Source organism: Pimephales promelas, chromosome 1, assembly GCF_988280905.1.
Source record: "Pimephales promelas chromosome 1, fPimPro1.hap1.1, whole genome shotgun sequence".
NCBI classification, from domain to species: Eukaryota; Metazoa; Chordata; class Actinopteri; order Cypriniformes; family Leuciscidae; genus Pimephales; species Pimephales promelas.
Genome location: NC_142769.1, coordinates 37,695,450 through 37,723,027, shown reverse-complemented (window position 1 = coordinate 37,723,027; position 27,578 = coordinate 37,695,450). Strand labels below are relative to the sequence as shown.

At 37.2% G+C, this 27,578-nt stretch overlaps 1 protein-coding gene across 1 annotated transcript in view; it reads right to left on the bottom strand.

Moving 5' to 3' along the window:
- Positions 1-1,322: 1,322 nt before the first annotated feature.
- pde3b (phosphodiesterase 3B) overlaps positions 1,323-27,578 on the bottom strand; it is a 53,117-nt gene continuing 26,861 nt past the window's right edge. Inside the window, exons 2-16 of the mRNA XM_039688496.2 lie at positions 16,474-16,524; positions 14,484-14,732; positions 13,050-13,186; positions 12,500-12,606; positions 11,693-11,912; positions 11,504-11,595; positions 11,243-11,406; positions 10,542-10,676; positions 10,147-10,258; positions 9,863-9,976; positions 8,411-8,610; positions 7,659-7,862; positions 6,764-6,925; positions 6,440-6,677; positions 1,323-4,274 (exon numbers count right to left, since the gene is read on the bottom strand). Of these exons, the coding sequence (XP_039544430.2) occupies positions 4,057-4,274; positions 6,440-6,677; positions 6,764-6,925; positions 7,659-7,862; positions 8,411-8,610; positions 9,863-9,976; positions 10,147-10,258; positions 10,542-10,676; positions 11,243-11,406; positions 11,504-11,595; positions 11,693-11,912; positions 12,500-12,606; positions 13,050-13,186; positions 14,484-14,732; positions 16,474-16,524 (2,403 nt within the window). The 3' untranslated portion in view covers positions 1,323-4,056. The remainder of the gene's footprint in view (positions 4,275-6,439; positions 6,678-6,763; positions 6,926-7,658; positions 7,863-8,410; positions 8,611-9,862; positions 9,977-10,146; positions 10,259-10,541; positions 10,677-11,242; positions 11,407-11,503; positions 11,596-11,692; positions 11,913-12,499; positions 12,607-13,049; positions 13,187-14,483; positions 14,733-16,473; positions 16,525-27,578) is intronic.

Sequence of the window (27,578 nt, the reverse complement as noted above, 5' to 3'; positions counted from 1 at the left end):
AATGCGAGTTGTTTTTTTTTTTTCTGCCTCCGGCCTCTCTTTCAACCGTGCTGGAATTTTCCGAAGCCAAGTTATACACCATATAAACCAAGCTGAAATGACTCATGTAGTTCTGTGAATTTATACATCCAGCACACTTCAAAAATGAATGGTTTTAATGGCAGTTCTTAACTGTCTTCAGTTTAATGTGAACCTACAGTATGCAATACATGTCGCTTTTTTAAATATATATATTTTCCTTCTCATGCAGTGCCTTGAGAATCCCCATGTTGTCACGGTAAAAACATTTACAGGCCAAATAATCTTTCCAGTGTGTTATTACTTACGCAAACTGCGAAGGACCGGAAACTCAATTAAAAACTGAGAGTGACGGGTAGGGGCAACGCTGCTTTGGGTAAGCTGTCACAGTGATTCTGTCATCTGAAGAGATAAGGCTGGCCTTTCATATGACCTACACTTGGGGACTCATCATCCGCTGACTGTCATCTTACAGGCAGTTCCTCCCATGAGAACGCTTGGGCTTTCATCTGAGCACGAAAGAAATAAGCAGTTAGACGATGCTCAGTAGCACACACAGATAATGTCAAAACATGTTGCGTCAATGAGATAATAGCAAAGGGCGAAGACATTTTGCTTGTGTCTGGACTTCTCTTAATAAGTGAAAGGTCATGTTCAATGCTCGGTGATTCACTGTACTGGCGTGATTAAAACACTTTATTTGTACCTGGATAATGTGGTTTGCACACATTTTATGATTTTACTATTAATGAGACAAGGGCCCCCATATATTTGGATCATCTTGGAGCCCATTTCCTGAAATATTAAGGTTGTTTTATATTTTCCATGTATTAAAAAAAACCCTGAGGAAAATATCATGTGACGTCATAAAAACAAGTAAATACTTTCCAGATCTTTTTTTTTATTTATTAACAGCACTAATTTTTTTGTATAGTTTTGTGAAACACACCCCAACCTCCCTCCCTTCAACAAGGATGCATCAAATGATATATATATATATATATATATATAGTAATTATTACAGTTTTTACTGTATATTTGATCAAATTAACGTAGCCTTGGTAAGCACAAGTCTTAAAAATGACGTTTAAAAATTAGTGCTGTCAATAAATTTCATAAATATTTTCAGGGCACATAAGGCAGCCCTAAAATATATTTTGTGAATTTTTTGTTCTCGTTTTTGCAGGCCTTTAAGCTCACCCCCTCTCGTGGTCCCTGGACCCCTGACTTAAAGCAATCAAGTACACATCTGCTCCCATACGTAAACAGAACCAAAAAAAAAAAATGACACAGAAAGACAGAAATCAATTGAGAGTAGAACTATTGTTCAGGGATGGTGCTTTTATGACAGCTATAAATAATAACAAAAAAGTAAATTCTCCCCCACAACCCTGAAAAGGCTGAATGGTTAAATCGGACATTGCTATCTAAATGCTACATAAAAAAGTAAATGCCATCGTAAAGGTACTGATGACAGGAACGTCGGAGGTTACTGTGTTGCGACGAATGCCCCACAGTGAGATACCACAGTCCGCTTTGACGGTCGAGCAAGTGGTCAACACGAGGGGATGGTGGTGCGAGAGAGAGGGAGAGATAGAGATAGAGCACCACAAGCTGCTTTGGGTGCACACAAGCCCCCAACACAGAACGCACCCTGAGCACAGGCCAAAAACAGTGACTTATGAACAAACCCACAAATGGAGACAGAGACATTTAGGCATCCGGCATCGCTGATACAAGCTCGGCGAGCTTTGGAAATAAGGGGCGTTCGGCAAAGAGTGGTTATGGGCAGGAACAAAAGACAGTGCACCCAAAATAAACAACTAACAAACTGAAAAACACAACACCCAAACACATCCACATCTGTAAATAGCATTAGATTTTTTAAAAACTCCTGAAACAAGATGATAATTACATGGTCTCAATGTACAATATATGTCAGCTGTATGTAGAAAACAGACGCATTGTTGATTAATTAAAAAATATATAATATAATATAATATATATATATATATTTATATATGCAAGTATTCTTTCTGTGCAGAGGTTAAACACTTGTTTGGTAGTAAAATGTGCACATTTTTTATCGTTTTTTTTTTTTTTTTTACTCTTAAATATACTAGCTTGATTTACACTGCCTACTTGAGAACTTTCCTCTACAGAGACAAAATGAGTTTTGTTTGAGATGAGGCGGACCGAGAGAGAAAGAGACCCGGAGCCGGTTAGTCTCCACCTCCCCGTCCTCCTCTCATTATTCTAGTGGAATGCCTAGAGTTCTTGCTTCAGACAAAAAAATATAGAACTTTTAGTATTAAACCTGCCTTATGGTGAAAAATAAGAAAATACGAAAGAAAGAAAAAAAAAGTACAGCTTTCAAGGTGAAACCCTGGATTACTTGGAAAATTGGACAAACTGGCCAGATTATGCGTTTGGCAATAATTAGAGTAAGTACAAGCATGTGTCCATATGTTCAAATAATGCCAAACGTGAAGTAACCCCAAAGCAATGTTTAGTCTACGACTTGCGTGCTTAGTCAAACATTTTGTTTTCAGAAACAATCCTGGGTTCCAATTCTTATCAGTGGGTCTTTGGAAAAAAATAAACATGGATAAATTGGTCTGGTGCAGCTGATAAGGACGGGGGTTAATATCCAGGACACTATACACTTTGAGGGAGCATCTCTTTTTGCTAACGACTTTCAAGTTATTCATACAAAAAATAGAAATTTGTTTCTGTCCCGCCTCTGAAAAGAATGCTCGACGTGCAAGTTGAAATTGCAGAATAAAATTTTTCGCAAAAAACAAGGATTGATCCTTCATGAATCCTGAGTAACCGTGAAAAAATATATCTATTTAAACGTAAAAAAGGAGAAACGTCCCTTCATTTGAACAGCAATCCTGTCCCATTCGCTATGCTTTTAAACACAGACGGACTTTACAGATAAGATTCAACGATTGGCAACTCAGCGTTCCTGAAGAGGACAAGGTGGGGAAAAACACACAAGTGAAATGAGTGAATGAAAACTACCTTACAAACAACAAAGGCAAACAAAAAAAAAATATGCAGTAAAGTGAACAATGAATAAAAAGCATCCAAAACGATGCAGAAGTCAGGTCATTTTTCAGTCAAAAATGTCAGCATTTCCACTTGTCCTAGTGACTCTGTTCAGTAATACAGTGTTTTATGTCGTCAGCATGAATTGGGGACTGCACATACAGTGCAGGGTACATAGCCCATTTTCTGGACCACAAGAAAAATAAAAACAAACTAAATATATATATATACATATATATATATATATATATATATATATATATATACATACATATACATACATATACATATATATATATATATATATACACACACACACACACACACACACACACACACACACACACACACACACACACACACACACACACACACACACACACACATATATTTAAAGTTCAGACAGGCACATTTTGAGTTATGCTTCCTGACACTGAGCCTGAAAAGGCATCAGTTGTAGTCTTTATGTTTTTGAACTGTTCGCTTTGGTAACGGGTGTCAATTATGTCATTGTCTCTTGTTTTTGTTTTTTTTTCCAGAGTCTTTTTTCGTGTCCTATTTGACTTAAGTACCTACGGGAGAGATAAGAGCTCTACGTTGAAGGTAGCATCACAGCCACGTAACCATGGATGGCACGATTCTCCCCTGCCTGTTTTCTTCTCCGTCTTGTTTTAATCTCATAACACGATTCTGCATCTTCAAAGCTCTGTTCGTTCTCCGCTGATTCTCCATGGGGTGAAAGTGCATAGGAGTGGGGTTCCCACCAAAGGGTCCTCTCACAGTAGTAAGGCCTTTTTTTCCAACACAATGTGAACTGCATTAGCTTCAGAGTGTTGACACAGTGACGAATTTCAGCATGGGGAGATCCGCTAGGGTCTTCCTCTGGGTGTCAATGTGTGTGTTTGTGTAGGTGAAGGAGAGGGAGGGGTCATCCCCTCCGTTTAAGCCCCTCAATGAGCTTCATTTCTTGACCTTCTCCTCTTGCTACTGCCTTTCCTCCTCCTCTGTCTCCTCTTGAATGACCTGAATGTCATCAGAGGAAGAGTTGGATGGAGGAAGGCTGGGGCTCTCGGATTGCTGCTGCTGTGTCTCCAGCTCTTTGGCCTTCTCCTCTTCTTCGATGGTCTTCTTCCACACCTTGTGGTTCTCCGTTAAGTGCTGCATGATGTTGCAGAACAACCGACGTCGACCCTTTCTCCTCTCTGTAAGGAAAACACAAATAGCGTGAGCCACATCTAAGCTGAAGTATTTGGGGGGGGGAAGGCATTCTCTCATTATTACAGATTCTACAAGAGCTATGAAAACTTATGAGCAGTGTTGGTGAAAAAGTAATGCCTTACAGTTACAATATTACGTTACTTGCTAAAAAGTAACTAATTGCTTACTTTTTATGGAAATTATTCCATTATGTTACGTTTTCATTACTTGTTCTCACCTGTGCTGGAAAGAAAAAGTAACTAAAAAGTAAAATGATTTGTCAAAAGGCCCTTTCACACCAAAAGGGAAATGAATAAGCCTTGGGCTGAAGCAAACGCATGTTATTTCCTGTCCAGTAGTAGTAGAAATCTAGACGCACGCTAGCGGCAGCATAAATTATTTTGCAGCCAGTGTGGTCTAGCAACTCTCCGTTTGCTTTCGAAGTGAAAAAAACAAACTCTGGTCAGGCCAATCGCATCGTGTACAGAGTTGGTGGGCGGGCTTAACACAATGACGGCAGAGTTGTGATGGTTCTGCGGCGTGATTTTCATAGGTAATTTCCCTGCTACTTGGAAACAAACAAGATGCTGCTGGCGAACAGCGGTCTTTCAAATCGGCTTTGGCCGCGACTCTTGAGGACTTGGAGTTAAGAGAACGCCACTTAAGTCATTCTTAAAAAAGGAAGATGTGTTCAGAGTTTTGATGACCGGATACACCAAAAGTTTAATATCAACCACAGATATCCATAATAAAGGTTAGATGTCTCGTCCGCGCTGCTGGCCAATGGAGGTCGACGTCTGCACCTGGCTGCCATCTTGACACAGGCAGCTTACTCACTTGTAGCGTGTTTTAATGGTGTATGTACTTTTTAAATAACCATAACTTGCTCAATTTTCTACAGATTTTCAAATGGTTTGGTTTGTTACAAACATCAGAGATGTAGTTATGACACTGTATACTTATTAATAATAAGTGTATCAATAAATAATCATCCAGAATTATAGCCACATTAATAAAGTTTGTAAGAAACCAACGTTTGGCACAAACTCGATTCTACACGCTGTAAATTCATCTGGAACTGTAAACAACCCAGACTTAAATTTGAGAAATTGCTGCGTGCAAAACATACGGCAAGTGCTCCCGAATTTTGAATTGTACCTTGGGGTTTTCAAATAAGATGCATTAAAGTTTGGCTCAACCCACTTTCCAGGGTTCCTTGGAGAGAGATAAAGGAGAACTAGACATTCTGTTCTCTGGGTTGAACGCCAAAAAATGTAGGCAAGCCTTTGGTCCAAAAGGCCAACACAATAGTTAACATTAAACCGAAGGAAAAATGCATTCATAACTCTTATATTTGACACACCTATCTGGTATAATAATAGTATTGAATGCATGTTAACCTTTAAAGAACTGTGTGACCAGTATGGGACAGAACCCTCTTCCCACTTTTTGTATCTGCACCTCAGGTCGGCTATGAAGGCCAAAGGGGTGCCTTGTGGGAAAACTGCTCACCACACATCTGATGATTGCTTGGCTTGAAATGTCAACTTCCAGACACTTTATCTCATGGTTGTACGGGAAAGTCTAAGAAAAACGCTTAAGTAGAGTTTTTCTCTTTTTTTTCACCTCATCTAAGGATCCCATTCACCAACTGATTCACTGCAACTTCAGTCACAATCAATATTGGGCGCCACTTTAAAATACATTGTTTTGACTTCGACTTTTGAATTTTGAACAGAGCCTTTAGCCTTTTCAAAAACGAAAGACAATTCTATTTTGGCTAATGCTGGCTCCACCACACACCCTGGATATTGTTGGATATTTACAATAATATCATTTACAATAATATAATAATTTACAATACACTTAAAACACTTATAATTTACAATAATGTAAGTGTTTGACACAACTCCGAGACATTATAATGTTGGAAATATCCATGGCTCGGGTGAATTTTGCACAAATCTCTACATTAAAGATCTGGACTATAGCTGCTGAGAAGATTTCCAAGTATATTGCACATAACAATGACCAGGACTTTGATTATTTTCATAATTCCTGTGACTTTGTTTTTCTGTGATAGTATCTACCTAGTATGTATCCCATAACTTGTGTTACTGGTAATGCATTACCCCCAACACTGCTTAGGAGCACAAGCGTATAGCCATACTTGGTTCAAGATCCTCGTCCAGCTCTTCATCTTCCGTTTCAATGTCTTCGGTGTCCTCTTCATCGTCTGAGCCTTCCTCATCAATCCAGTATCCTGGCAGGAGGCCTGCAGCATCATAGGAGTTACAAAGAGGCCCGACGATGTGCGTGATAAAAGACTCCTGCAGCTTTGCTAACTGTGGTGCCGACCGGTCCATGAAAGGACTGATGGGTAATCCTAGAGTGGCTTCCTCGTCACCCTATAAAGACAGAAATGCAAAAAGGCACGAATGTTGAACTCATGTTGCCGCAGTTGAAGTAGTGTAATAAAGTGAATAGGACATACCTGCTCATAAAACTCATTGACGATACCCTCTGTCCATTTGAGGTGAAGGCTGCGGTCTTTGGCTGGCCCATTGATATCTGCCAGCTTAATGCACACTTGGCACACTAACAACCTGTCATTTTCATTAGTCCAGTCAATGCCTGGACTATTCACATCATTAACCTGAATAAAGAGAAATATCAATCAGAGGATTAACCACAAGAAAACACCCTTTTCTGCAGTAGGTAGGTAATTAAGATTTTTCATTTCATTTTTTTTTTCTTAAAGTTCTTTAAAGTTCACCAAGGCTGCATTTATTTAATCAAAAATACAATAAAAAAGGTAATATTGTTAAATATTATTACAATTTAAAATTATTATTTAAAATTATTTGAATATATTTTAATTCACTTAATCATTGCTGAATTGTCAGCAGCCATTGATCCAGTTTTCAGAGTCACATGATCTTTCTGAAATCTATTTTATGTTGATTTAGTGCTAAAGAAACATTTCTTCTTATAATCAATTTGAAAAGTTTTTGCTTAATATTTTGTGTAAACTATATTACTCTACCATTCAAAAGCTTGGATTAAAAAAAATAAAAATAATACTCACTTAATACTTTTATTCAGCAAGGATGTATTAAAGTAAATTGTTACAATTGTTATTAAATTGTTATTAAATTAAAATGTTACAAAATGTTTCTATTAAAAAAAAATCCAGTTCTTTTGAACTATCTATTCAAAGCATCCACAAAATATTAAGAAGCAAAGCCTAGCTGAGACATTTCCAATGACAGATGACTATCTGTATGTAAATCATATTTATTGGTATTGGCCCACAACAAGCTGTTGTGCTCGTTACTAATAATTGATATTGGTTGTTGATACCATATCGGTGCACCCCTACTACCTACCTTAGAATTAAACTCTGCTAGGAAGTCAAAGTGCTTCTTCAGGTCTGTAGCGAGGATGGCCTCGATCACTAGGAACCGAAAGCGCTTAAACTCAACATGGTCCAAGCTGCACAGGAAGTTGAACTCAGGCTGGGAAAGAAACAGGCTCCAGGCAGAGGCTGCATGGTGGTTCTCTAAAACCGAACGGTCATTATACAACACCGCCTGTGTGTGAGAGTGAGAGAGAGTGAGAGAGAGAGAGAGAGAGAGTGTGTGTGTGTGTGTGTGTGTGTGTGTGTGTGTGGTGAGATGAAAACGGAAAGAAAGAAAGAAGAAGAGAGTAATAATGTGCATCGAGAAGTTCCATTCACTGATTACAAAATCATATGCTTCTGATAAAAGATGGGCTGGCTTCACTTCTTGACACAACAGTGTGAAAACTTGATAACCAAAACTGTGTTAATAAGCTATTTAGAACAATTGAAGAGTTCAGAGCCTCTAAGTGCCATTTGAAATTTTCTTCTAAAATGATCATTTTTATCAAGCTTGTATATTCAAGTTCAATAATTTCACTTAAATGGCAATGAAGATTACCTATTAATTGTCATTTAAGTGAAATTACTGAACTTAAATATACAAGCTTGATAAAAATGGTCATTTTAGAAGAAAATTTCAAATGGCATTTAGAGGCTTTTGCATCTGAACTCTTCAAATTTACCTATACAAAATCCATAGTTCTTCTAAACTGCAAAAAAAAAAGTTACTTTACTAACCTGAGGAGCGTTAGTGGCTACGAGAAAGGCATTTGTGCGACCAGGATGATCATAGTCGTGCATAGCAGCTGCTACATATAGTGCCATGAGTTCCAGCGCAGGGACATTCCAGGCCAGACAGCCGTAACTGTCATCTGAAAACGAGGAGCTTTTGGAAGTGGCATATGCCACCCTACCTGGGGAAATTCCACTGTCTGAATCTAATAAAAACAAAAAATGACCATGTAAAACCAGTGATGAAACACTATTGCACATCCTTTCATGGTGACAGTCCATTTCTAAATCAATACAGTATCTTACACCACCTAGTTGACACACGCAGCTTGCTTTGTTTTAAAAAATTTGATTTAGCCACATTTTAAATGGTGAAAATTATGATGTGATTACCCAAAAAACTAAAACTGAAAACTAAACTCAATTTATTTAATGCTGTAATTAAATTTGACACAACATTATAATAAGCAGATTTTAAAAAGAATTTCCTTTGCTCTATAAGATCACATTTAACCGTTTCAATTATTAGTGTTTTTAAAGATTATCTTTAAGTGAGTTTTAGATGACAGTAAGTAATCTATGCAAAAAAACAGGGGAAATGGGGGAAATGTGCAATATTGGCCAAAGATATATACAATATACCTGAAAAAAAAAACCTATATAGCTAAACGACTCTATAAATATAATACTACATATAAACTATATGAAATATGGTCAGCAAATGAAAAAAAAAAATGTTTATATTTATATATTTGTTTATATTCAAGCATGTTTTCAGTGTTGCTAATTCAAAATTGCAGCGCATAGGCCTTAAACATCTCTAATGAAATGAGAGAACAAACATGCCGAGAGGCTGCAATTAAGCCGACTGCTTTTACAGCAAACCAAATCCTCGGAAATCACACTCCACCATCTCTTTCCCAAAGCTTTTGGAATATTTTGTAACTATGTACTTGAGCCAGCTAGTGAAGTCACTGGTCTCGGTGTGATTCAACACCTCTGCTTGCCAGAGATGGCTGCTACGTGGAACAGCAGCAGAGTGAGTCAGAGTGAACTCCATTTGAGAAATTACAAGGGCCATCAGCAGACTTAAAATAAGCCCCGGACATGCTGAGCCAGCAGCCACCTCAGATCTCAATCGCAACAGACGATTTCTAATCGGACAGCATTTGCGCCGCTGGCTGGAATAACGACGACCGAGAAACAGCCTCTAATATATTTCTGATGGATCAGGAGCTATGCTAAATAGAATTAGAGACATAACTGAGGAAACAGATGCTCTAACCTGAATCTGTCCATCATGTACTCTATAATAAAGTTTCATCCAATACTTTATCCAAGGGCACAATGATGGTAGACCATGAATCTGTAATTGTGGGACTATAACAACCCGCCTCAGTAAAGTGCCTCGGTTTCTTGATGGCAAAACTGTAATGGCATAAGAGAGCATAGTTGTACCTGTATCACTTCCTGTGACATGCTCATTATGGATCTGCTGAAATCCTGGGATTGGCTGGGTGGTAAGATACCACACTGCATGAAGGACGTCGGTGGCATGGACCCGGTTGTGATCTGAGTGGAGAGCAGATAAAACAACACATTAACGCTTTGCTGAAATGATTTCCAACCATTCTCAGTTTCACATGACACAAATCTGCACTGTGGTCCAATTTGAGAAATACTGGAACAGTTCTAACCCAGTTTTCAAGTTTAACTTTTAACAAGATTTTTTTTTTTCTCACAGGGGATATCACGATAGCCGTTCTCCAGAGCGCAAAAGTACGTCATGAATTCCCGCACAGGGATTTTGAAGATTTCGAACAGACCCGTGTCCTGGAACAAAGTGTACGCCACCTGAGAGAATGTAACAAACAGAACTTCATTAAGACAAGATAAGCAGTGAGCCACTGAGTCCCTGCAGATTCATGTTTATTGGCACGCAGTACTGACAGACCACTAGCATTACATCCGGCTATGAAATGCCATTCACATCAGATCAGACAATAAAAGTGTGTAATTGGTTGGATTTAACCAAACAGAAATGGTTTTAATTATCTAAAAGAGAACCATGTTTTCCACCATAGTCAATAGGATTTCTCAATGCTGGGCTTAATATTTGGAATTACAAAGCACTAACATAGCTGAGAATCCTGCCAGTCTTCCCTCCCGTAATGTCCATCAGCTCAAAGATCTGGAAGTTCCAGGTGTTGATCTTTTCCATGAGTGCTTCATGCTCCACCAGCATAGAGTCCAACCTAAACTCCTCATTTCCCTGCCAGAGATCAATCACAGTCAGCAGACAGAAGGTAGAAGGTTTTGCAGTAATCTCAGCTTAGTCATACAGATAATGTCACGTCTGGCCACTTTTCCAGAGATAACAAGGAAAATATTTGACTAAGTCAGCTAAATTTATGTTGTCCTCGCACGCTCTTACTGTAGACCCCTTTGAGCAAAACAATAAGCCGAGGGTTTGAGGAGAGATCCACTCATGAGCCACAGCTATAAATCCAGCAACCACATAACAATGCAAAAGTATGGGAATGCAAATGAGCACTTTTCTTCTAAACTCGACTCGGCTTGTTCGACAGCTGGCCACTTTAACAACTGCCAAATTGGCCAATAAAATGAGCGGGAGAGCGGTGGAATCGAGATGAGGGCATTCGAGGTTACGTGAAAGAAAAGCTCTTCTCTTGTGGGGCTTTCTAAGGCGTAACAGCACTTAATAAATTAAAATGAATTGTCCACAAGCAACAGTGGATCTTGATTTCAGTTCCTGAGGCAATGTTTTAGACATTAATATAATGAAACCATGTGCAGTTCACCGTGTGTGCGCTTTACCTCAGAGTCCAATGAGGTCTGTTCTGTACTGGAGGTCTGTTCCTCTTCCTCGGTCTGGCTATTTAGCTTTTCCTCCGCTGTGTCTGGAGTTCTTTCTTCCTGAGACTCGGCCTCCACGCTCTCCTCTCGGATCAGGTTTTCCCCACCATACTCTGCTCCTTCAGCTAAACAAGCAAGCAAAAGCATCATTTTGAGCGTTAAACCAAAGCATGGACTCAGGAATGACTATAGAATATTCCTGAAATAGATTAATAACTTTACCTGAGCGTGTTCTTTGCATCTCATTGGCTGTCGGGTGATGGCCCTCACCCATTTCCACATTGGCCAGACCTTTCAGCATCTGTCGGCCACAACTAAAGAAAATACGATGAATTATTTCTCTTATAAGGTGCAGCTTCATTGGTCTACTCATCCGCGAGAACAGGGAAAGGGTTCTAGAAGTTACAGTACCTAGTGCACAAGGGGGCCGAGACATGACCTCGATACGGTTGCTGGAAATCAGGTGAGCTCAGCGTGTAGCCCAGAGGTTTGTGCAGGTTGACACTGGGCTTGGTGAGGAAATCAGCAGTGTCTGGGAACTCCACTGGAGAGCGTGTGACTAGAGACAAGCCGGAAGCAGCGGAGAGACTGTGACTCGGGGAAGTGACGGGGCTCAGGCTGGGAGAAGCACCTATATATATATATATATATATATATATATATATATAAAAATATACAAAAAAGTAGTAGTAATATCTACAACAATAAACAGAGGCACTGCTATGATGAACATATTTGTCCATTTTAGAATCAAAATCATTTTGGTATTTTTGTGGGCTTTAAGTCAAGGTGGTGTAATTGTACAGAGGCTGCTAAAGGTCTAATTAACATACTGAAACATACTGAAATTCTTGAAAAAGAAATGTTGGCAATAATCTACTATCATTGCTTGTCTGTCTAATTAAATAAATGATGTGTAAATCAATGATGTGTGTTTGGGTCATTATACATTTTTTTTTTTTAATTTTTACTTGAGAGTTACACCACATACTATTTAGATTGACTTATCTGTAGAATACATAAATATACACAATACATACAATATAATGTATGTTTTTTTTAGTATGTTTTAGTATCTACTATGACATCCTTGTTTGTCATTTGCCAACATACGGATATAGCTGTTGCAGTAAAGCCTAGTAAAGACTAATCTCAAATATTATTTTGTACAAAAAATGATATAATGAGAAAGTTATTTCACTCTTGATTGGTGCTGACCTGGTCTTCTGGGTACAGTGTGGCCATAGGAGAGGGTGACAGAGGACGATCTCTGTTTAGGTATAGTCAGCAAGTTGCTGTTGGGCCCATTAGAAACACAACTCTGGCTGTAAGACAAAAAAAAAGTATAGAAGTCAAGTCACCTATGTTTGGGCCCAGTGCTTAGAATGGGAGAAAATATTTGCAATTAATTTTTAAATTGCAAAATGTGTGTTAAACAAAGCTGATATTTCTACACTTTCAATGAGAGTGAATGAATTTACATTAGATCATGAAGTTTCTTTTAGGGATTGTAAAAACAGCACTACAGCAGCTTTTCTTATTAACACTGCCACCTTGAGGACAAGCAGTAAAATTACAGAAAGCACATTGTCCTAATAATATCTTAAAACTATTGCCTTATACAAACATTTCATTATATTATAAATCACATTTGGGGACGACTACCAACTCACAGATACAAATGCACTTGTGTTCCTGTCCTCATCCACCTTAGAGGAGTACAGAGAGTGCACTAAGGTTTGTAAAGTGTGAAGTCATGAGGCCTGACCTGCTAAGCTCAGAGAGAGATCTCTTTCCACTGGTTCGTTCCCAGCGTGAGGAGGCAGACTCCATTGGGGGCAGAGAAGAAGAGGCTGAACTGCGCCTCAGCTGAGGGGTAGGGAGACTGTTCCTGCTGCTCAGACCCTGAAAGTACACAGTCGTTTAGTTAGTACTAAATAAGCAGAAGTGACTTACAGTACACCTGTTACTAAAATCCCTTTGGAGCTACCTAGGGAACAACTGTGGTCAAGGGCACAACAACCATCCTAATGTCCTATGGTATTGCGCACTTAGCCCCAAGTTGAGGCAATTGAAAATAACAGTTTTCTATTTGAATTTGGTTTGAAATGTAACTCATTCCTGTGATGGAAAAGCTTCTGAAAACATTACTCCAGTCTTCAGAGCCACATTATCATTCAAAAAAATAAAAATAAAATATACATAAATAAATAAATAAAAATAATTGTAGAACCAGTGAATTTTTTTGAAGAAAAGACAGCTAAAAGAGCAGCATTTATTTAAAATAGAAATAATTTGAAATATATTTTTTTTTTTCCAGTGACCTTTCTGGATAAAAGTATTATTTAAAAAAAAAAAATAAATAATAATAATAATAAAAAACATCATACTGACCCAAAACTAAATGTTAGTGTATATTTGGACAATACAGGTTTTCAGCTGACATTACATTTTTTCATTTTATGGTATCAGTACATACTGGATATATAATGGCCGATATTTAAAATTTAATTGTGCATACTAAATTTCCATATTTTCTTTTAATTGTGCATACTAATTTCCCATATTATTTGAGTAAAAAAATTTAACTGATTTGACTAATTTAAATGAATTAAAAATCAAATGTGTGCAAATCTCATAATGAACATCCATTTATTATATAGTACATTATAATGTGATACCTAAAAGCATTTAAAACAACTGATTTTACTTTTTAGTATTTCAAATGAAATTTGGACAAAAAAGTAAAATATATATATATACACATACATGTATACATATATACACACTATATATATATATATATATATATATATATATATATATATACACACACTATATACTATATATATAAATATATATAATTTTATTTATTTATTTTCAATTTTCAGCCTTAACATGTGTATAGCTTCCTAGGATGCCATAATACCAGTGCATAAAAAATTACATTCAGTTATAAAATCATTAGGGGCCAAGTACCAAAAATGCACAGACACCACTTGTTATTGTTAGTGTTCTTATTTATTAATTATAATTATTACGTTTATATCTAAATATGTAACTATTGGCCCTTGAGTAGCTTCAATATAGAAGCTTCATTCTGATTCATTTTTTTCCAAAAGAGTAACTTGACCTGAACTACTTCAAATTATGAGTAACTTGTAGTTTCAAAGTCTCTTCCCCAACGCTGCTCCTCACCCACCTTCAGTGGCTTTCTCTCTAATCTCTCTGAGGGGTCTTCTATCTCAGCACAGGGGTAGAAGCCAGGGAAGGGTGTGAAGGGGTTGACCCGTGGTCGGCAGGACCCAGAGAAAGTTCCCATGAGGCTGCTGACGCTGCGCAGTGAGGAAAGGACGTGGGGTGAGAGAGAATGGTCCATCAGCAGGTCTGAGACCAGGTTCCTGGCCTCATTTATCACAGATAGATCCACACCATTCCCACTCACTGCACCCTAAGCACACACAGAGCATATATTACAACATCCATAGAATGCAAAAATTAAGCAGCAAATTACCTCGCAGTTATCCGTTCATGGGACTTATACTGCCTCCTTGTGGTAATTTAGAGGTACAGTGAGATTTCAAACAGTGACATTTCGAGTTTTTTCAGTCACACTTTAGATTACAGTCCAATTCTCGCTATTAACTATTACTTTTCCCTCAATAAACTCCTCATTACTGTTTATTAATAGTTGTTAAGTTTAGGAAGACGGTTTTAGAAGAAGGCATTAATGTGTGCTTTATAAGTACTGTACTATACACAGCTAATATCCTACAAATAGGGGTGGTGATGGCGCAGTGGATAAGACACATGCCTTTGGTGTGAGAGACCCAGGTTCGAATCCACTGTGAGACACCAATGTGTCCCTGAGCAAGACACTTAAACCCTATTTGCTCCAGAGGCGTGGAACCTCTGATATATAAAGCAATTGCAAATCGATTTGGATAAAAGCATCAGCTAAATGAATAAATGTAAATATGCACGCAAATAAGCAACTAGTTAATAATGAGAATTGGAGCCTAAACTAAAGTGTTAAAAATATTTTCCCATACATTGCATTCCGGCAGCACATTTGATCAGTTCATGCATTCCCTGGAAATCAAACCCATGACTCTGGCATTGCTAGCCTCATGCTTTACTGTTAAACAAACAGGAAGGCCATCCCACTGCTCCAGACTTGTGCGAGTAGTAACTGTAGCAAAGAATGACTCTTTCCTGGAGCCATCCATTTGATAAATCTAGCCAAGTAGCAGTTTTTGATGATATACACTCAGCGGAAAAAAAAGGAACCGTTCATAATGATATTACAGGAAGAACTCTGGGTGTATTTATAAACTCAGCTAGTTTTAATCCATTTTCGGCCTTGTGCGTACATGCTGAGCTCATTTTATTGATTGTATTTAATTCAAACCTACATAATTTTTTGAAGGGGGTGGTTCTGATGAAAGTAATAAACTAGAGTGGAGGCACTGCTGCGACCTGCGCGTGTGTGCGTGCTCACACGTGCGTGGTAAAAAATGCACAGCGAGCACTTCCTCCAGGCTTTGACGTCATTTGGCAAGCTTTATGTGAGCCAGGATGAGGGTTATCCACTCGCAGGTCAGCCACAGTAATGAGCAGCGGGCAGATGGAGGGGCTTCAGGCCCCAGCATGCTAACGGGCTACAAACGGTCCTCAGATGGACAATATAAGGGTCTTTCAGACAGAAAGAGACTGAGAGGAGATGTTGGCCTACACAGATTACACTCTCATTCCTGACTTTACATCAGTGCTATTGTAGCATCATTGATGAGATACTATAGTTTTAATTCATATTTTGAATGAGATTTTCTGTTTTCATTGTAATTTCAATTAGTTTCAGTAATTTTGTTGTGTATTTTTCATGTTTGCAAGTTTTAGGTTTTTTAAATATGTCTATATAGTTTTAGTATTCTTTTTTTAGTATTGTTCATCTGATTAAAAATCAACTAGCTGAAATAAAATATATATATTTTTTATATTTTATTTCAAGTAATTTTTTTATGGTTTTAGTTTCAATTATAATAATTATCCTGGCTTACAAAAAAAACATAAAATAAAACTTGAACACAAATAATAATATATTTAATAATGTAAAACAATAAAATACTGTGTGTGTGTGTGTGTGTGTGAATACACAAATTAGTTAGAAGCTAAAAATGAGCAGTACTGACCTGATATTGTGGCTTGTACCATTGTTTCAGGTCCCAGTCCCACAGGATCATCTAAAAGGACAAAAAACAAAGGCTCTTTAAAAGCACATTTCTTTCACGACTGCCACGCTGCACAAAACCTATGGAAAGTTAAGACAAAGAAGCAGTTACATGAGTTATTTTTATGTTGCTGAAGTTCCTATAAGCATTTTTTTTTTTTTAAACACTCTTCTCAGTATTGGTTTGTACTACAGGTTTGATGTGGGAGAGAAAATTGTCAACACCTGAGCAACGTTTTTTTTTGTGAGCAGAAAGCTGCTAAACGAAAACCTTTCTGGCGCTTGCAAAGAAAAAAAGAAAAGAAAACCACTCTAACCACAATGAGACGTCAACAATAGCGCTCACAGATCTTATCTAGCCAAACTACGTCATTTGACTGCATTTCTGTGTTATCTGTCTCACAGGCTCAGAGGAAAGTCACCCAACAGAGGCCAAGTCCCACAACACTATCACTGAGATAGGTCACAGTCACTGCCTGTTTTCTGCTATCATGAAGTAGCAAAGCCACTTTTACAGTTACAGTGTATAACAAACCTCATTCTTTGAAAACTGAACCAATCCATTACACACCAAACATAGAGGCCCAAACAACACAAATTTGCACAAGTCACAATCTTTGGTCCCACTTTATATTAAGTGGTTTTAAGTACTATGTACTTACATTGAAATTAATAATTTGATACAATGGACTTATTGTGTACATACATGTTTTTACATTGTACTTATATTTTGAAAATACCTGCATGTAATTACAGCTGTAATTAATAAATGTAGTTACATTTGTAATTACACAGTTGACCCTTCCCTTACACCTTAACCCACCCTTAAACCGACCTATACAACCACACCTAACCCTAACCTTACCCGTATCACACCTCAATAGCAACAAAAGTGTTTTACAATACAATCTGAACAAAATAAGTACATTGTACTTATTTTTCGATGTAAGTACATAGTACTTAAAGCCACTTAATATAAAGTGGGACCCAATCTTTTTTAGAAGTAACAACACAATGCGAGACAAAACACACACTTCACACACTAAATAGACATTTTATAAAAAATTTTCACATGCATTGCATTCAGCTAAATGTAACTTTTTTTATTTAGCAAATTTAGGAAAAATGAGACATTTCAGGCTAGGTGACAAAAAATAAAAGGTTCATTTATTTTTCCAATATCTTGTTTGAAATGTCTATGAAGATAACATATTTTATACTATTACTAATACATTTTAAATTCGTTTTTGGCCACTTTTTGAAAACCACACAGTGTAGTGACAAATTAAATTTTAAAAGGACATATTCCATGTAGTTGTATGGCCTCATATTAATTGAAAGACTTCATCACTGTAAAAAAATATTTTTATGATTTGTAATCACAACATTTTTTCTATTGTCAAATCAACTTAGATAATTTATGTAGTTCAGATAACATAATATTTTGACATATTTTAACATAATATCTCCTTCATCATATTAACTCAATTTTTCCATTTCAATGAACTTAAAATTAAGGCAACCAGGTTACTTATTTATTAAGTTAAACCAACAATATTTTTTTACAGTGTGTATAATATTTTTTTTACAAGAATTGTTGTTTAAGATTAAGGGATTTGTAAACCATTTATTTTTACATTTCTGCACCAAAAAGTCTAGTTTACTTCCGTTTACAACAATAAAGAGAGATAAAGTCTTTAAAGAAAACTTTTCATGGTAGCCTACGTTGGCAAAAAAAAAAAAAATATTTTAACAACCAAGCAAACACAAATGAACAAGAGTTCAGCCTCATTATCAAATCAGCGACATGTCACACACACACACACACACACTTAAAATAATCAGTGAAGCAGAGTTCGAGAGAGTTCTCGGCCAACAACAGCTAATGTGAGCGGTCGCCATGTTAAACTCGGAGAGTCACTGTTACTAAATGGCAGAGAAGTGTTTGACCACATGGGGGAGCACTGGTGACATGTGAGAGAAGAGGCTCAGGCGAAGCAGAAGTGCCTGCACCTGCGCTGGCCGTGTCATGTGTCACTTCCAGCAGCTCTGATCTTTAAAACCAGCACTCAAAGCTGTCCAAAAGACATGGCCTTACTTAGACTCTTACTTATCCGACACGCACGACACAAGACTCAGAAAGCAACAGAAGGAATTGATGGAAACACTCACATGTGACACTGCAAACTGGGTCAATAATTTAAAAAAAAAAGTCCAACAACATATGAATCCAGATCAAGACACAGATGAAGATTCATTTCAGTTAAAATGACTCGATTCCATTTGCTTATGATGTCAACACGGTGCATGGCCTTTTGCTCCAAACTGAGATGTTTCACTGATCAGACAGAGATGATCACTTGTTAGCTGTCAGCATCTGCTTAACACCATCAGACATTTAGTATGGCAAATAAGCACTGCCATGGAAACCTGACAGAGGCCAGCAAACAATAGCACAAACGTCATGGCAACCATGATGGCGGGAGACAGATGGAGGAGAGATGTTTCAGAAAAAAGCCAAGGAGTCTAACACTCTCACACATGCAGAGTTTTGAGGGTCAAAAATGGCCACTGGTCAGATACGTTTCCATCAAATCATGTGGCACTGGCATAGAGCTTGTTATCTACACAAACATATGCTTAAACCCTCTGAACACCCCACAGTGTCACAGAGTTACTTATATCAAATCTCTCTACTTTTGTTCTTTACGGTCTGTTGAACTAGTAAACTTCACAGACGTAACAGAGATTACCAGAACAATAAAGGTGGGGTTGGTTTCATAACCGTTTCCTTGAATTTGTTACAAAATTTGGATCCCGGTGCGCCTGGTATTAACAATTAAGTTCTGTTTTCGTGAAGTGAACAGCACGAAATAAGGATGTAAATGGGGTTCAAAACATTTTGTGAGGCAATCACTCAAACCACATTCGTACATTTGTGATTACACAACAAATACATGCATTTTCAACTAATTCATCCCGATATATTACTGTTCAAAATTATGAGGTCCTTAAGATATCTTGAAACAAAACAAAAATCTATTTCAAACAAATGCTACTTTCTTTTAATAATAAGACGTCCATATTATGTTTTAATAAAAATATTAAGCAGCATAACCATTTTCAAAATTCATTATAATAATAATAATAAAAATGTTTCTTGAGGACCAAATCAGCATATCAGAATGATTGCTGAAAGATCGTGTAACACTAAACACTGGAGTAATAATGCTAAAATTGCAGCTGTGGTGAACATAAGAGACATTCCAAAATCTGAACCTAAACCTTTGAATAGTGTCATGTCCCAGACAACTGTGAAAGACTGCCTACATACCTGTCAATCCAAGACAGCAAAACAAGTTTTTTTTTTTCACCAGGTGCAGAAAAGAAAAGAACATTTTGAAAATTGCACGAACGCGTACACACACACACACACACAACTTCACTTAATACAGATACTCCTGTATTCCACTTAAAACATGTTTGTTTTTAGATTAAAATGCATGTACATTTGAGAGGAACACCGTGCAGATTTTCCTTCTACACTCTGACGTAGTCAGTGATGTATGTAGTCATGAAATCCCCTTGAAATCTGATCACAGTGGTTACAGGAGGCACACTTGAAATGCAACTACCAGGTGTAAATACGTTTAAATAGTAAAAGAATAATGTCTTACCTTCACTACTTGTTAGTGTACAATCTCAACCACTAATTAAAAAAAACGTTTTCCAAAATATTTTGAAAGGTAAAAAGTATTTTTTTTCACAAATACAATTGTTGAGTCATATTAGGGTTACACCATTTGACAACTTGACGCCTTAATACAAATCTAAAGTCAAATTATATTAAATGTTTTTCACATGCTCACAAAGTTTTCATTTATTATATAAAATACAGTAAAACGAGTAATATTGTGAAATATTATTATTATTACGATATACATTTGCATATATTCTATTTGAATATATTTCACAATGCAATTTATTCATATGATGGCAAATCATTCTAATACTGTATGCTGATTTGGTGTTCAAGAAACATTTATAATAATTACCACTGTTTGCTATTGTTGTTTTTGAGGAAATACAGAAAAACACTGTTGTTTTTGAGGAACCTGTGAAAAAAATTGCAAATTCAACAGAACTGTTTTATAAAACTTAAATAGTCTTTGCTGTCACATTTGATCAATTTAATGCACCCTTGCAGAATAAAACAAATGAATCTTTTTAAAACAAAAATCTTACTGGCCCCAAACTTTTGAACGGTAGTGTATTTTTTTGTTACACCCAGTATATTTTAAAGGGATACTCCACCCAAAAATGAAAATTCTGTCATTATTTATTCACCCTCAAGTTGTTGCAAAACTGTATGAGTTTCTTTCTTCTGCTGAACACAAAGGAAGATATTTTGAAGAACAATTGCAACCAAACAGTTGTTTGGTGCCATTGACTTCCATAGTAGAAAAAAAGAAAAATACTATGAAAGTCAATGGTGCCAAAGTTCCAATAGTTCTTCAAAATATCTTCCTTTGTGTTCAGCAGAAGAAAGAAACTCATACAGGTTTGCAACAACTTTGAGTAAATAATGACATAATTTTCATATTTGGGTGGAGTATCCCTTTAACAAGCAAACAATTTTGACAAACAATTCTGAAGCTGAAAACATGTTCATCATATCAAATGTCTATTTAAGTTACTGACAGCATGAATTGCATTTAACACATTTATAACTGAAATGATTTAGACAACAAAAAATCATCACCACATTTTTTTACAGATAACCTGCAGGTGCATTGTGGGAAATATGCGTCATATCATATTTGCATTACAACAACACTCTGAAATAGTTCACTCGAAATAGACTCTAGTCTGCAGATATTCACCTACATAAGTAGGTCAAAGTGATCATACTTTTTACGTAAACCCAACACTAACACAAATGATGTGGGATCTGTGCTGACAACGAGCCTAAATAAAAAAGAGCCATCAACAAAAATGAAGAAAAAAAGAAAAAGGATTTGCACAACTACATTGTCATTATGAGAGTATCAAAGTGATGAAGTGTGAGACAGAGAGTACAAGAGCATTGTATGCGTTTGAGAGAATCTCAGTTGAGTGGTTAAATAACTGCACACACCATCTGAAAGCAAGAGGCCAACCAGGGCTGGCCAAACAAAAACAGCATCATAAAAGCAACAGAGCCAGTGAAGAGCTTCATCAACACACAACAGACCAGCCAGTGAAGCAGAACAACAAACCAACCACTGACGAACACGTATCACCTTACATGCAGAGACACGGGGTAAGAGAGACAGAGCGGGAACACACCAGTCTGTACGTCATGATTTTATGAAAATGAGAAACCTGTTTTAATTGATTAAAATACAGAAAACAGTTGGGTGAAGTTTTTACATAGGCAAATACAGTACATGATCTGAGATCAAGGACAATGAAGCTATGGTAAGCTATGGCCTGCTATAATACGACACATGAAATGACAAGCATGCAGTGGTGGAGGAAGTACTGAATCTCATTCCTTAAGTAAAAGTACAAATACCCAGATAAATATTTACTTCAGTAAAAGTAGAAGTAACACAATGACAACCATACTTAAGTAAAAAGTAAAAAGTACTTTATTTTAAATGTACTTTAAGTATTAAAAGTAAAAGTACTTGCATAACAATTTATTATCTTAATGTCTATTTTCTAAACATTTAATTCTAACTCATTCAACCTAATAGCCTACTCCTATAATGATGTTCAATAGATGGAAAAAAAATGTCACCATTTCTGAAACAAGCTTGCAATTAGGCAATATCATGCTTATCCTTACTATATGTTAATAACTATGTTTGGCAATAAACGCGATTAATTTATGGTGTAATTCTGAACCTCTTGGCTTGCCATAATCCTAACCAAACCAAACATATATTACACACGGTGTGTTTCCTATGCACGTAAAAACAAATTTTCGCGTATGAGTTGCATGATAAACACACTGCGTGTGAGACGCATTTAGTGTGACCGGGTTGATATACTGTATCTATGGCAACCAAACGTCACTGGTGAGACAAACGTGCAACGAACGGACGGTCAGATTACGTTTTGGCAGGGGAAAAACTGATCAGAAAATGTAACGAAAATGTAACAGAAGTTGTAGAAATGTAGTGGAGTAGAAAGTATAATAATTGCTGCAAAATGTAACGAAGTAAAAGTAAAAAGTATGCACTATTTATTGTACTTAAGTAAAGTAAAGATACGTGAAAAATGTACTTAAGTAAAGTAACGAAGTATTTGTACTTCGTTACATTCCACCACCTCAAGCATGAAGTTACTGCAAGTTATAAATATCATGTTCGGCCAGTTTGAAAGCTCTTTTCAGTAACACATTACAATAAATATCATCCAAGATATCCATGTCATTCTTTATTCAGTAGAAAAGAAATTAAGGTTTTTGATGAAAATATTCCAGGATTTTTCTCCATATAATGGACTTTACTGGTAAGCAAACTGGTTCAAGGCCCAAAAGACAGTATCAGTGCAAACTGCAAACTGTTTAAAGGGCTTTAAACGATTCCAGACGATGAATAAGGGTCTTATCAAGTGAAACGATCGCTCAATAAAAAAAAAAAATAAAGTTTAAGTTTTCTAAGCTCAAATGGTCGCCTTGCTCTGTTCTGTGATGCGTGTTCGTGACTTTCCTGTTCGAACTTGTTTATCTAAATGAACAAATCTTTTTCGAGTCATTTGGTTCATTCAAAGAGCGAAATGAACGAATTGACTCGGAAAAAGATTCACTCATTTTGATGAACGAGTTCGAACAGGAGAGTCACACAGAACAGAGCAAGGCGAGCATTTGAGCTTATAAAACGTAAGTTTTTTGTTTTTTTTTAAATGTCCGATCGTTTCGCTTGATAAGACCCTTATTCGTCGTCTGGAATCGTTTAAAGCCCTTTCAACAGTTTGCAGTTTGCACTGAAACTGCCTTTTGACATGGGGGTGAGTAAATTATCAGCAAAAGTTGATAAAAGTGAACTACTCCTTTAATATTTTAAGTTGTATCAAGGTGTATTAGTTGATGCATAAATGACCAAACATGAATTATATAATAATAATAATAATAATGTCAATAGTTAATACTTTGATTCAGGAGGAATGCATTAAATCGATCAAAAGTGACAGTAAAGTCAGTAAAGACAACCATTAAGCAGCAAATCTGTTTTCAACATTGACAATAATAAGACACGGTTCTTGAGCACCAGATCAGCATATTAGAATGATTTATGAGGATCATGTGACACTGAAGACTGGAGCAATGATACTGAAATTCAGCTTTGCATCACAGGATCAAATTACATTTTGAAATATATTAAAATAGAAATTAATTATTTTAAATTGTAATAATATTTCGCAATATAACTGTTTTTACAGTATTTTTTCTTCATTAAGTACAGCCTATTAAAATCCAACAAAAACGGATCACTTTTTGTGATCTTAAAATCCCAGGGGGTACTAAGTAAACAATTCAGTGTTCACAAAAAAAAATAATAATAAAATAAAATACGTTTGGAAACCCCCACATTAGCATGTGAATAAAAGCTTTGGAAAGGAGCAATAAAAATACCAATACTAATATTTAAACCTTATGCCAGCAAAAACACCATGTATAAAATGATGAGATCCTTATGTATACGATAAATGTGGTGCTTTAGGAGAGCCCAATCGTGGATGGTATGGTAGCAAGAGTGTGTGTGTAGCAGAGATGAATGTGTCCCAGTGGGTGTTCAGGGAGCTGACGTCAGTGCAGGGCAGGCTAACGCCCCTCACGGCTCAGCTCATCAGCAGCAGCTGTGAGTGTGGGAAAGTCTTGGCTACTCTGCAGTCAACTCCAGCCAGTCTGACAAAGACAAGGTCAATGGCCCTTTCTAAAGTCTCATCTGACCCCTAGAGACGATCACATTTCACACTGAACATTAAGACTTTTCGGCTGCATTGATCTGAATTGCACATTCATGTTCTCCGGGAAAACTGTGCAATGTTTCTGCATGAAATCACATATTGCAGAATCCATTTTAATCATTTTTTAATTTAGGAAACCCCACAAAAGAAAGAACACTTCTCCATAAAAATGATGCACTTCTTCTTCAAAAAAAAAAAAAAAAAAATTTGAAGTATTTGAAACTATGTTAATCAATGACATATATGGCGACCTGAAACATTTTTTGTGCCAAACAATGATCCGACAGATATTTATCCCAGTATCTCCCAAATCAATGCTTCGGTCCTTGAACTTGGGTACAACCCATCCTTAATGGCTCACAGTCCTGGTCATTACAGAGTTATGCCGTCTTCTGGAAAGCAGTCAGTGACTTCATGCTGAGCAGTGATTATGTCTGGCTCTCATTCGCTGGTGTCAGGACTCTGACGGACAGGAGAGAGACTGGGGAAGAGGGTTATGTTGTCAGGAGGAGCTGGCAGGCCTGTGGAACATTCCCTTTGCGGAGGGGGATGAAGAGATACCACGCCGTCCTGTGCTTTTCACATAGGAGCATCACTTCTCTCCAAACTAGTTACAGATACAGACCAAACCGGTCACAAGCTTCCAACGTTCCACTCGGCCGAAAAGATATGATGGTAATTGCTCGATTACAGTCTTCCAGGAAATTATGCAAGTCATTATAAGACGCTCTAATACAGAGACGCTGTAAATGGGTTGATGCATCAGTTGCAGTTTTATAAATTATTAAAAGTGGTTATGGTGTGATAATGGAGAGTTGTTCCAAAGGGAGGGTTTGAAAGCATTTCCCAAAAATGTCGTCATGGGATGATGATTTTTATGGCTTTTCTCTCCACAGTAAAGACAATGGTCTTCAAAATGGTTCATTGTCCTATTTTGCAAAAATCGAATCCTCACAAGAACTAATTTGATTAAGGCCTGGAACGCAGTTAAGCTTTAAGACAAGTTCCAGTTCGTTGTGTGTGTTGTCTTAGTTGCAGTCTAAGCTCGCTAGCATCTGGTTTAGCCATCGCCATTTGTTTTGGAATTACTGTAGGGGGGCCTTGGAGGTGGGGTTATTCGGTGGTCAGCCAGGGTATCTGATTCGCTAGACTAGGTGGAAGGGAATCCTGTCCTGTCTAGGGATGTGCAAAACTACATATTTTCAAAATCAGTAAAGCTTTAAGTTTGAAAAGAAAGGACTGAATATCTTGCCTTTTGACATAGCATCTTAAAAACACAATGATAAATGTCGAGAAGCACAAAGTATTCCCCAAAAATTGAAAAATAAAATAGATTTTTTTTTTGTATCTGAAAGTCTCTTATGCTTACCAAAGCTGAATGCATTTTATTTAAAAAAAAAATACAGTTAAAACAGTAATACTACAATTTAAAATATCTGTTTTCAATATATATCTTAAAATAATTTATATGTTATAACATAATATAATTAACATAATAATAATTTAATATGATAAAACATAATATAAAATACTATAAAAGATCATTTATTCCTGTGATGGCAAAGCTGAATTTTCAGCATCATCACTTGATCACTTGTGCATCGTCACATGATCCTTCAGAAATCATTCTAATATGCTGATTTGATGCTCAAGAAACATTTCTTATTATTATCAATGTTGAAAACAGTTGTCAGTATTTGACAGTTTCTTCAGGCCAATAATTAAAATGTGATCAGTTTAGTCAGTTTTATTTGCTGTAACGTCTAATTAAGCATAGGTCAAGTTTAAAACAACAAGTCCCAATACTGATGACACCATGACCCTCTGTGACAGTTTTTAAACATAAATAGGTTGCAACAATGTTAAATGTACTGTCACTTTTGATCAAATTAATATGTCCTTGACTCCTTGCTAAGTACTACATTCATACACACATACGCATTTTCGTATGATATCAGCAGAGCTGAGGCGAGATCATACATGCAAAGCTCCTACATGACAGCCAAATGCTAATCGCAGGCCAGCAGCCACAGAAGTTGCCGTCATTCCCCCCAAGCCAACCAACCAGATTCCAGTCACACCAGAGCGGGTGCTGTGAACAGGTGCTTTGTGGGGTCATCGGGGCAGGCCTAGGGCTTGGCTGCCCCCTCTTTCGCCCGGCCTCTGCACACAGCTGGCTGGCACAGTGAAGAGCAAAGAGCTCCAGAGAGGCTGCTCTTTATGTCAGGGCTGAAATGAAAATCCTGCTGTCTGAAGCTTGATTCAAAAAGCAGTGAATGCAGTATCTGGGTGTGCGAAGGATCTCTGGCACACAAGTCTAGGCACACGAGGGAAAGAAATCAATAGTTCATGGCTGTTTATACATCAATGTGATCAAATATTCAAACAAATGAAGCATGCAGGGCCATGCAAACGGAAATCCCAGCTGCTATGCTTCTCTGAATTACAGCTCATCTCTCTCTGGGGTCACCTGCCTCCAACACAAACAGATGCTGATGACGCAAGTCTGCTGAGCCCCAGCCGGTTCGGTTCACCGTGCTCTTCGGTGTCACAACACCTCCATACCATAAAAACAAAGGAGGGGACTCCAGGGCTGAACCATGGAGGAGGGAACAAGTGTTTCCCAAAGGTTGGCCTTGACTTGTGTAATCAAGCTCATGTAAGTGTGGCACCAGGGCAATGAAACCCAAGCTGGTTGGCCAGAAAATCTGTGCTGAAAGCTGCATGTCACTGGGAAGACCAGACTCTGAACCTGTTGATGGTGTAATCTTGCAGTTTCCTCTCTTTCAAGTCACACTCCTTCCATCAAATCTGGCTTCTAGCTTGGATATTTCAGAGCTCTTCCAAAGTCCAGCACACAGTGTTAAAATTTGACTTGTGCTTCTAATACGACATGTTACAGAAAATAAAACCGACTAAAATGATCAAATTATAATGACTAGCCAGAAAAAAATGACAAATTAAAGTAAATTGTGAAATTTAGTTTACACCAAATGGCATAAATCCTTTTTGAAGGACTGTCAGAAGTGTATAAATGCAATAAACATTATTACATTTAAAAGAGTGAAAGCAGTGTTTCTGACTTCAATTGCACCATGCAGAAAAAAA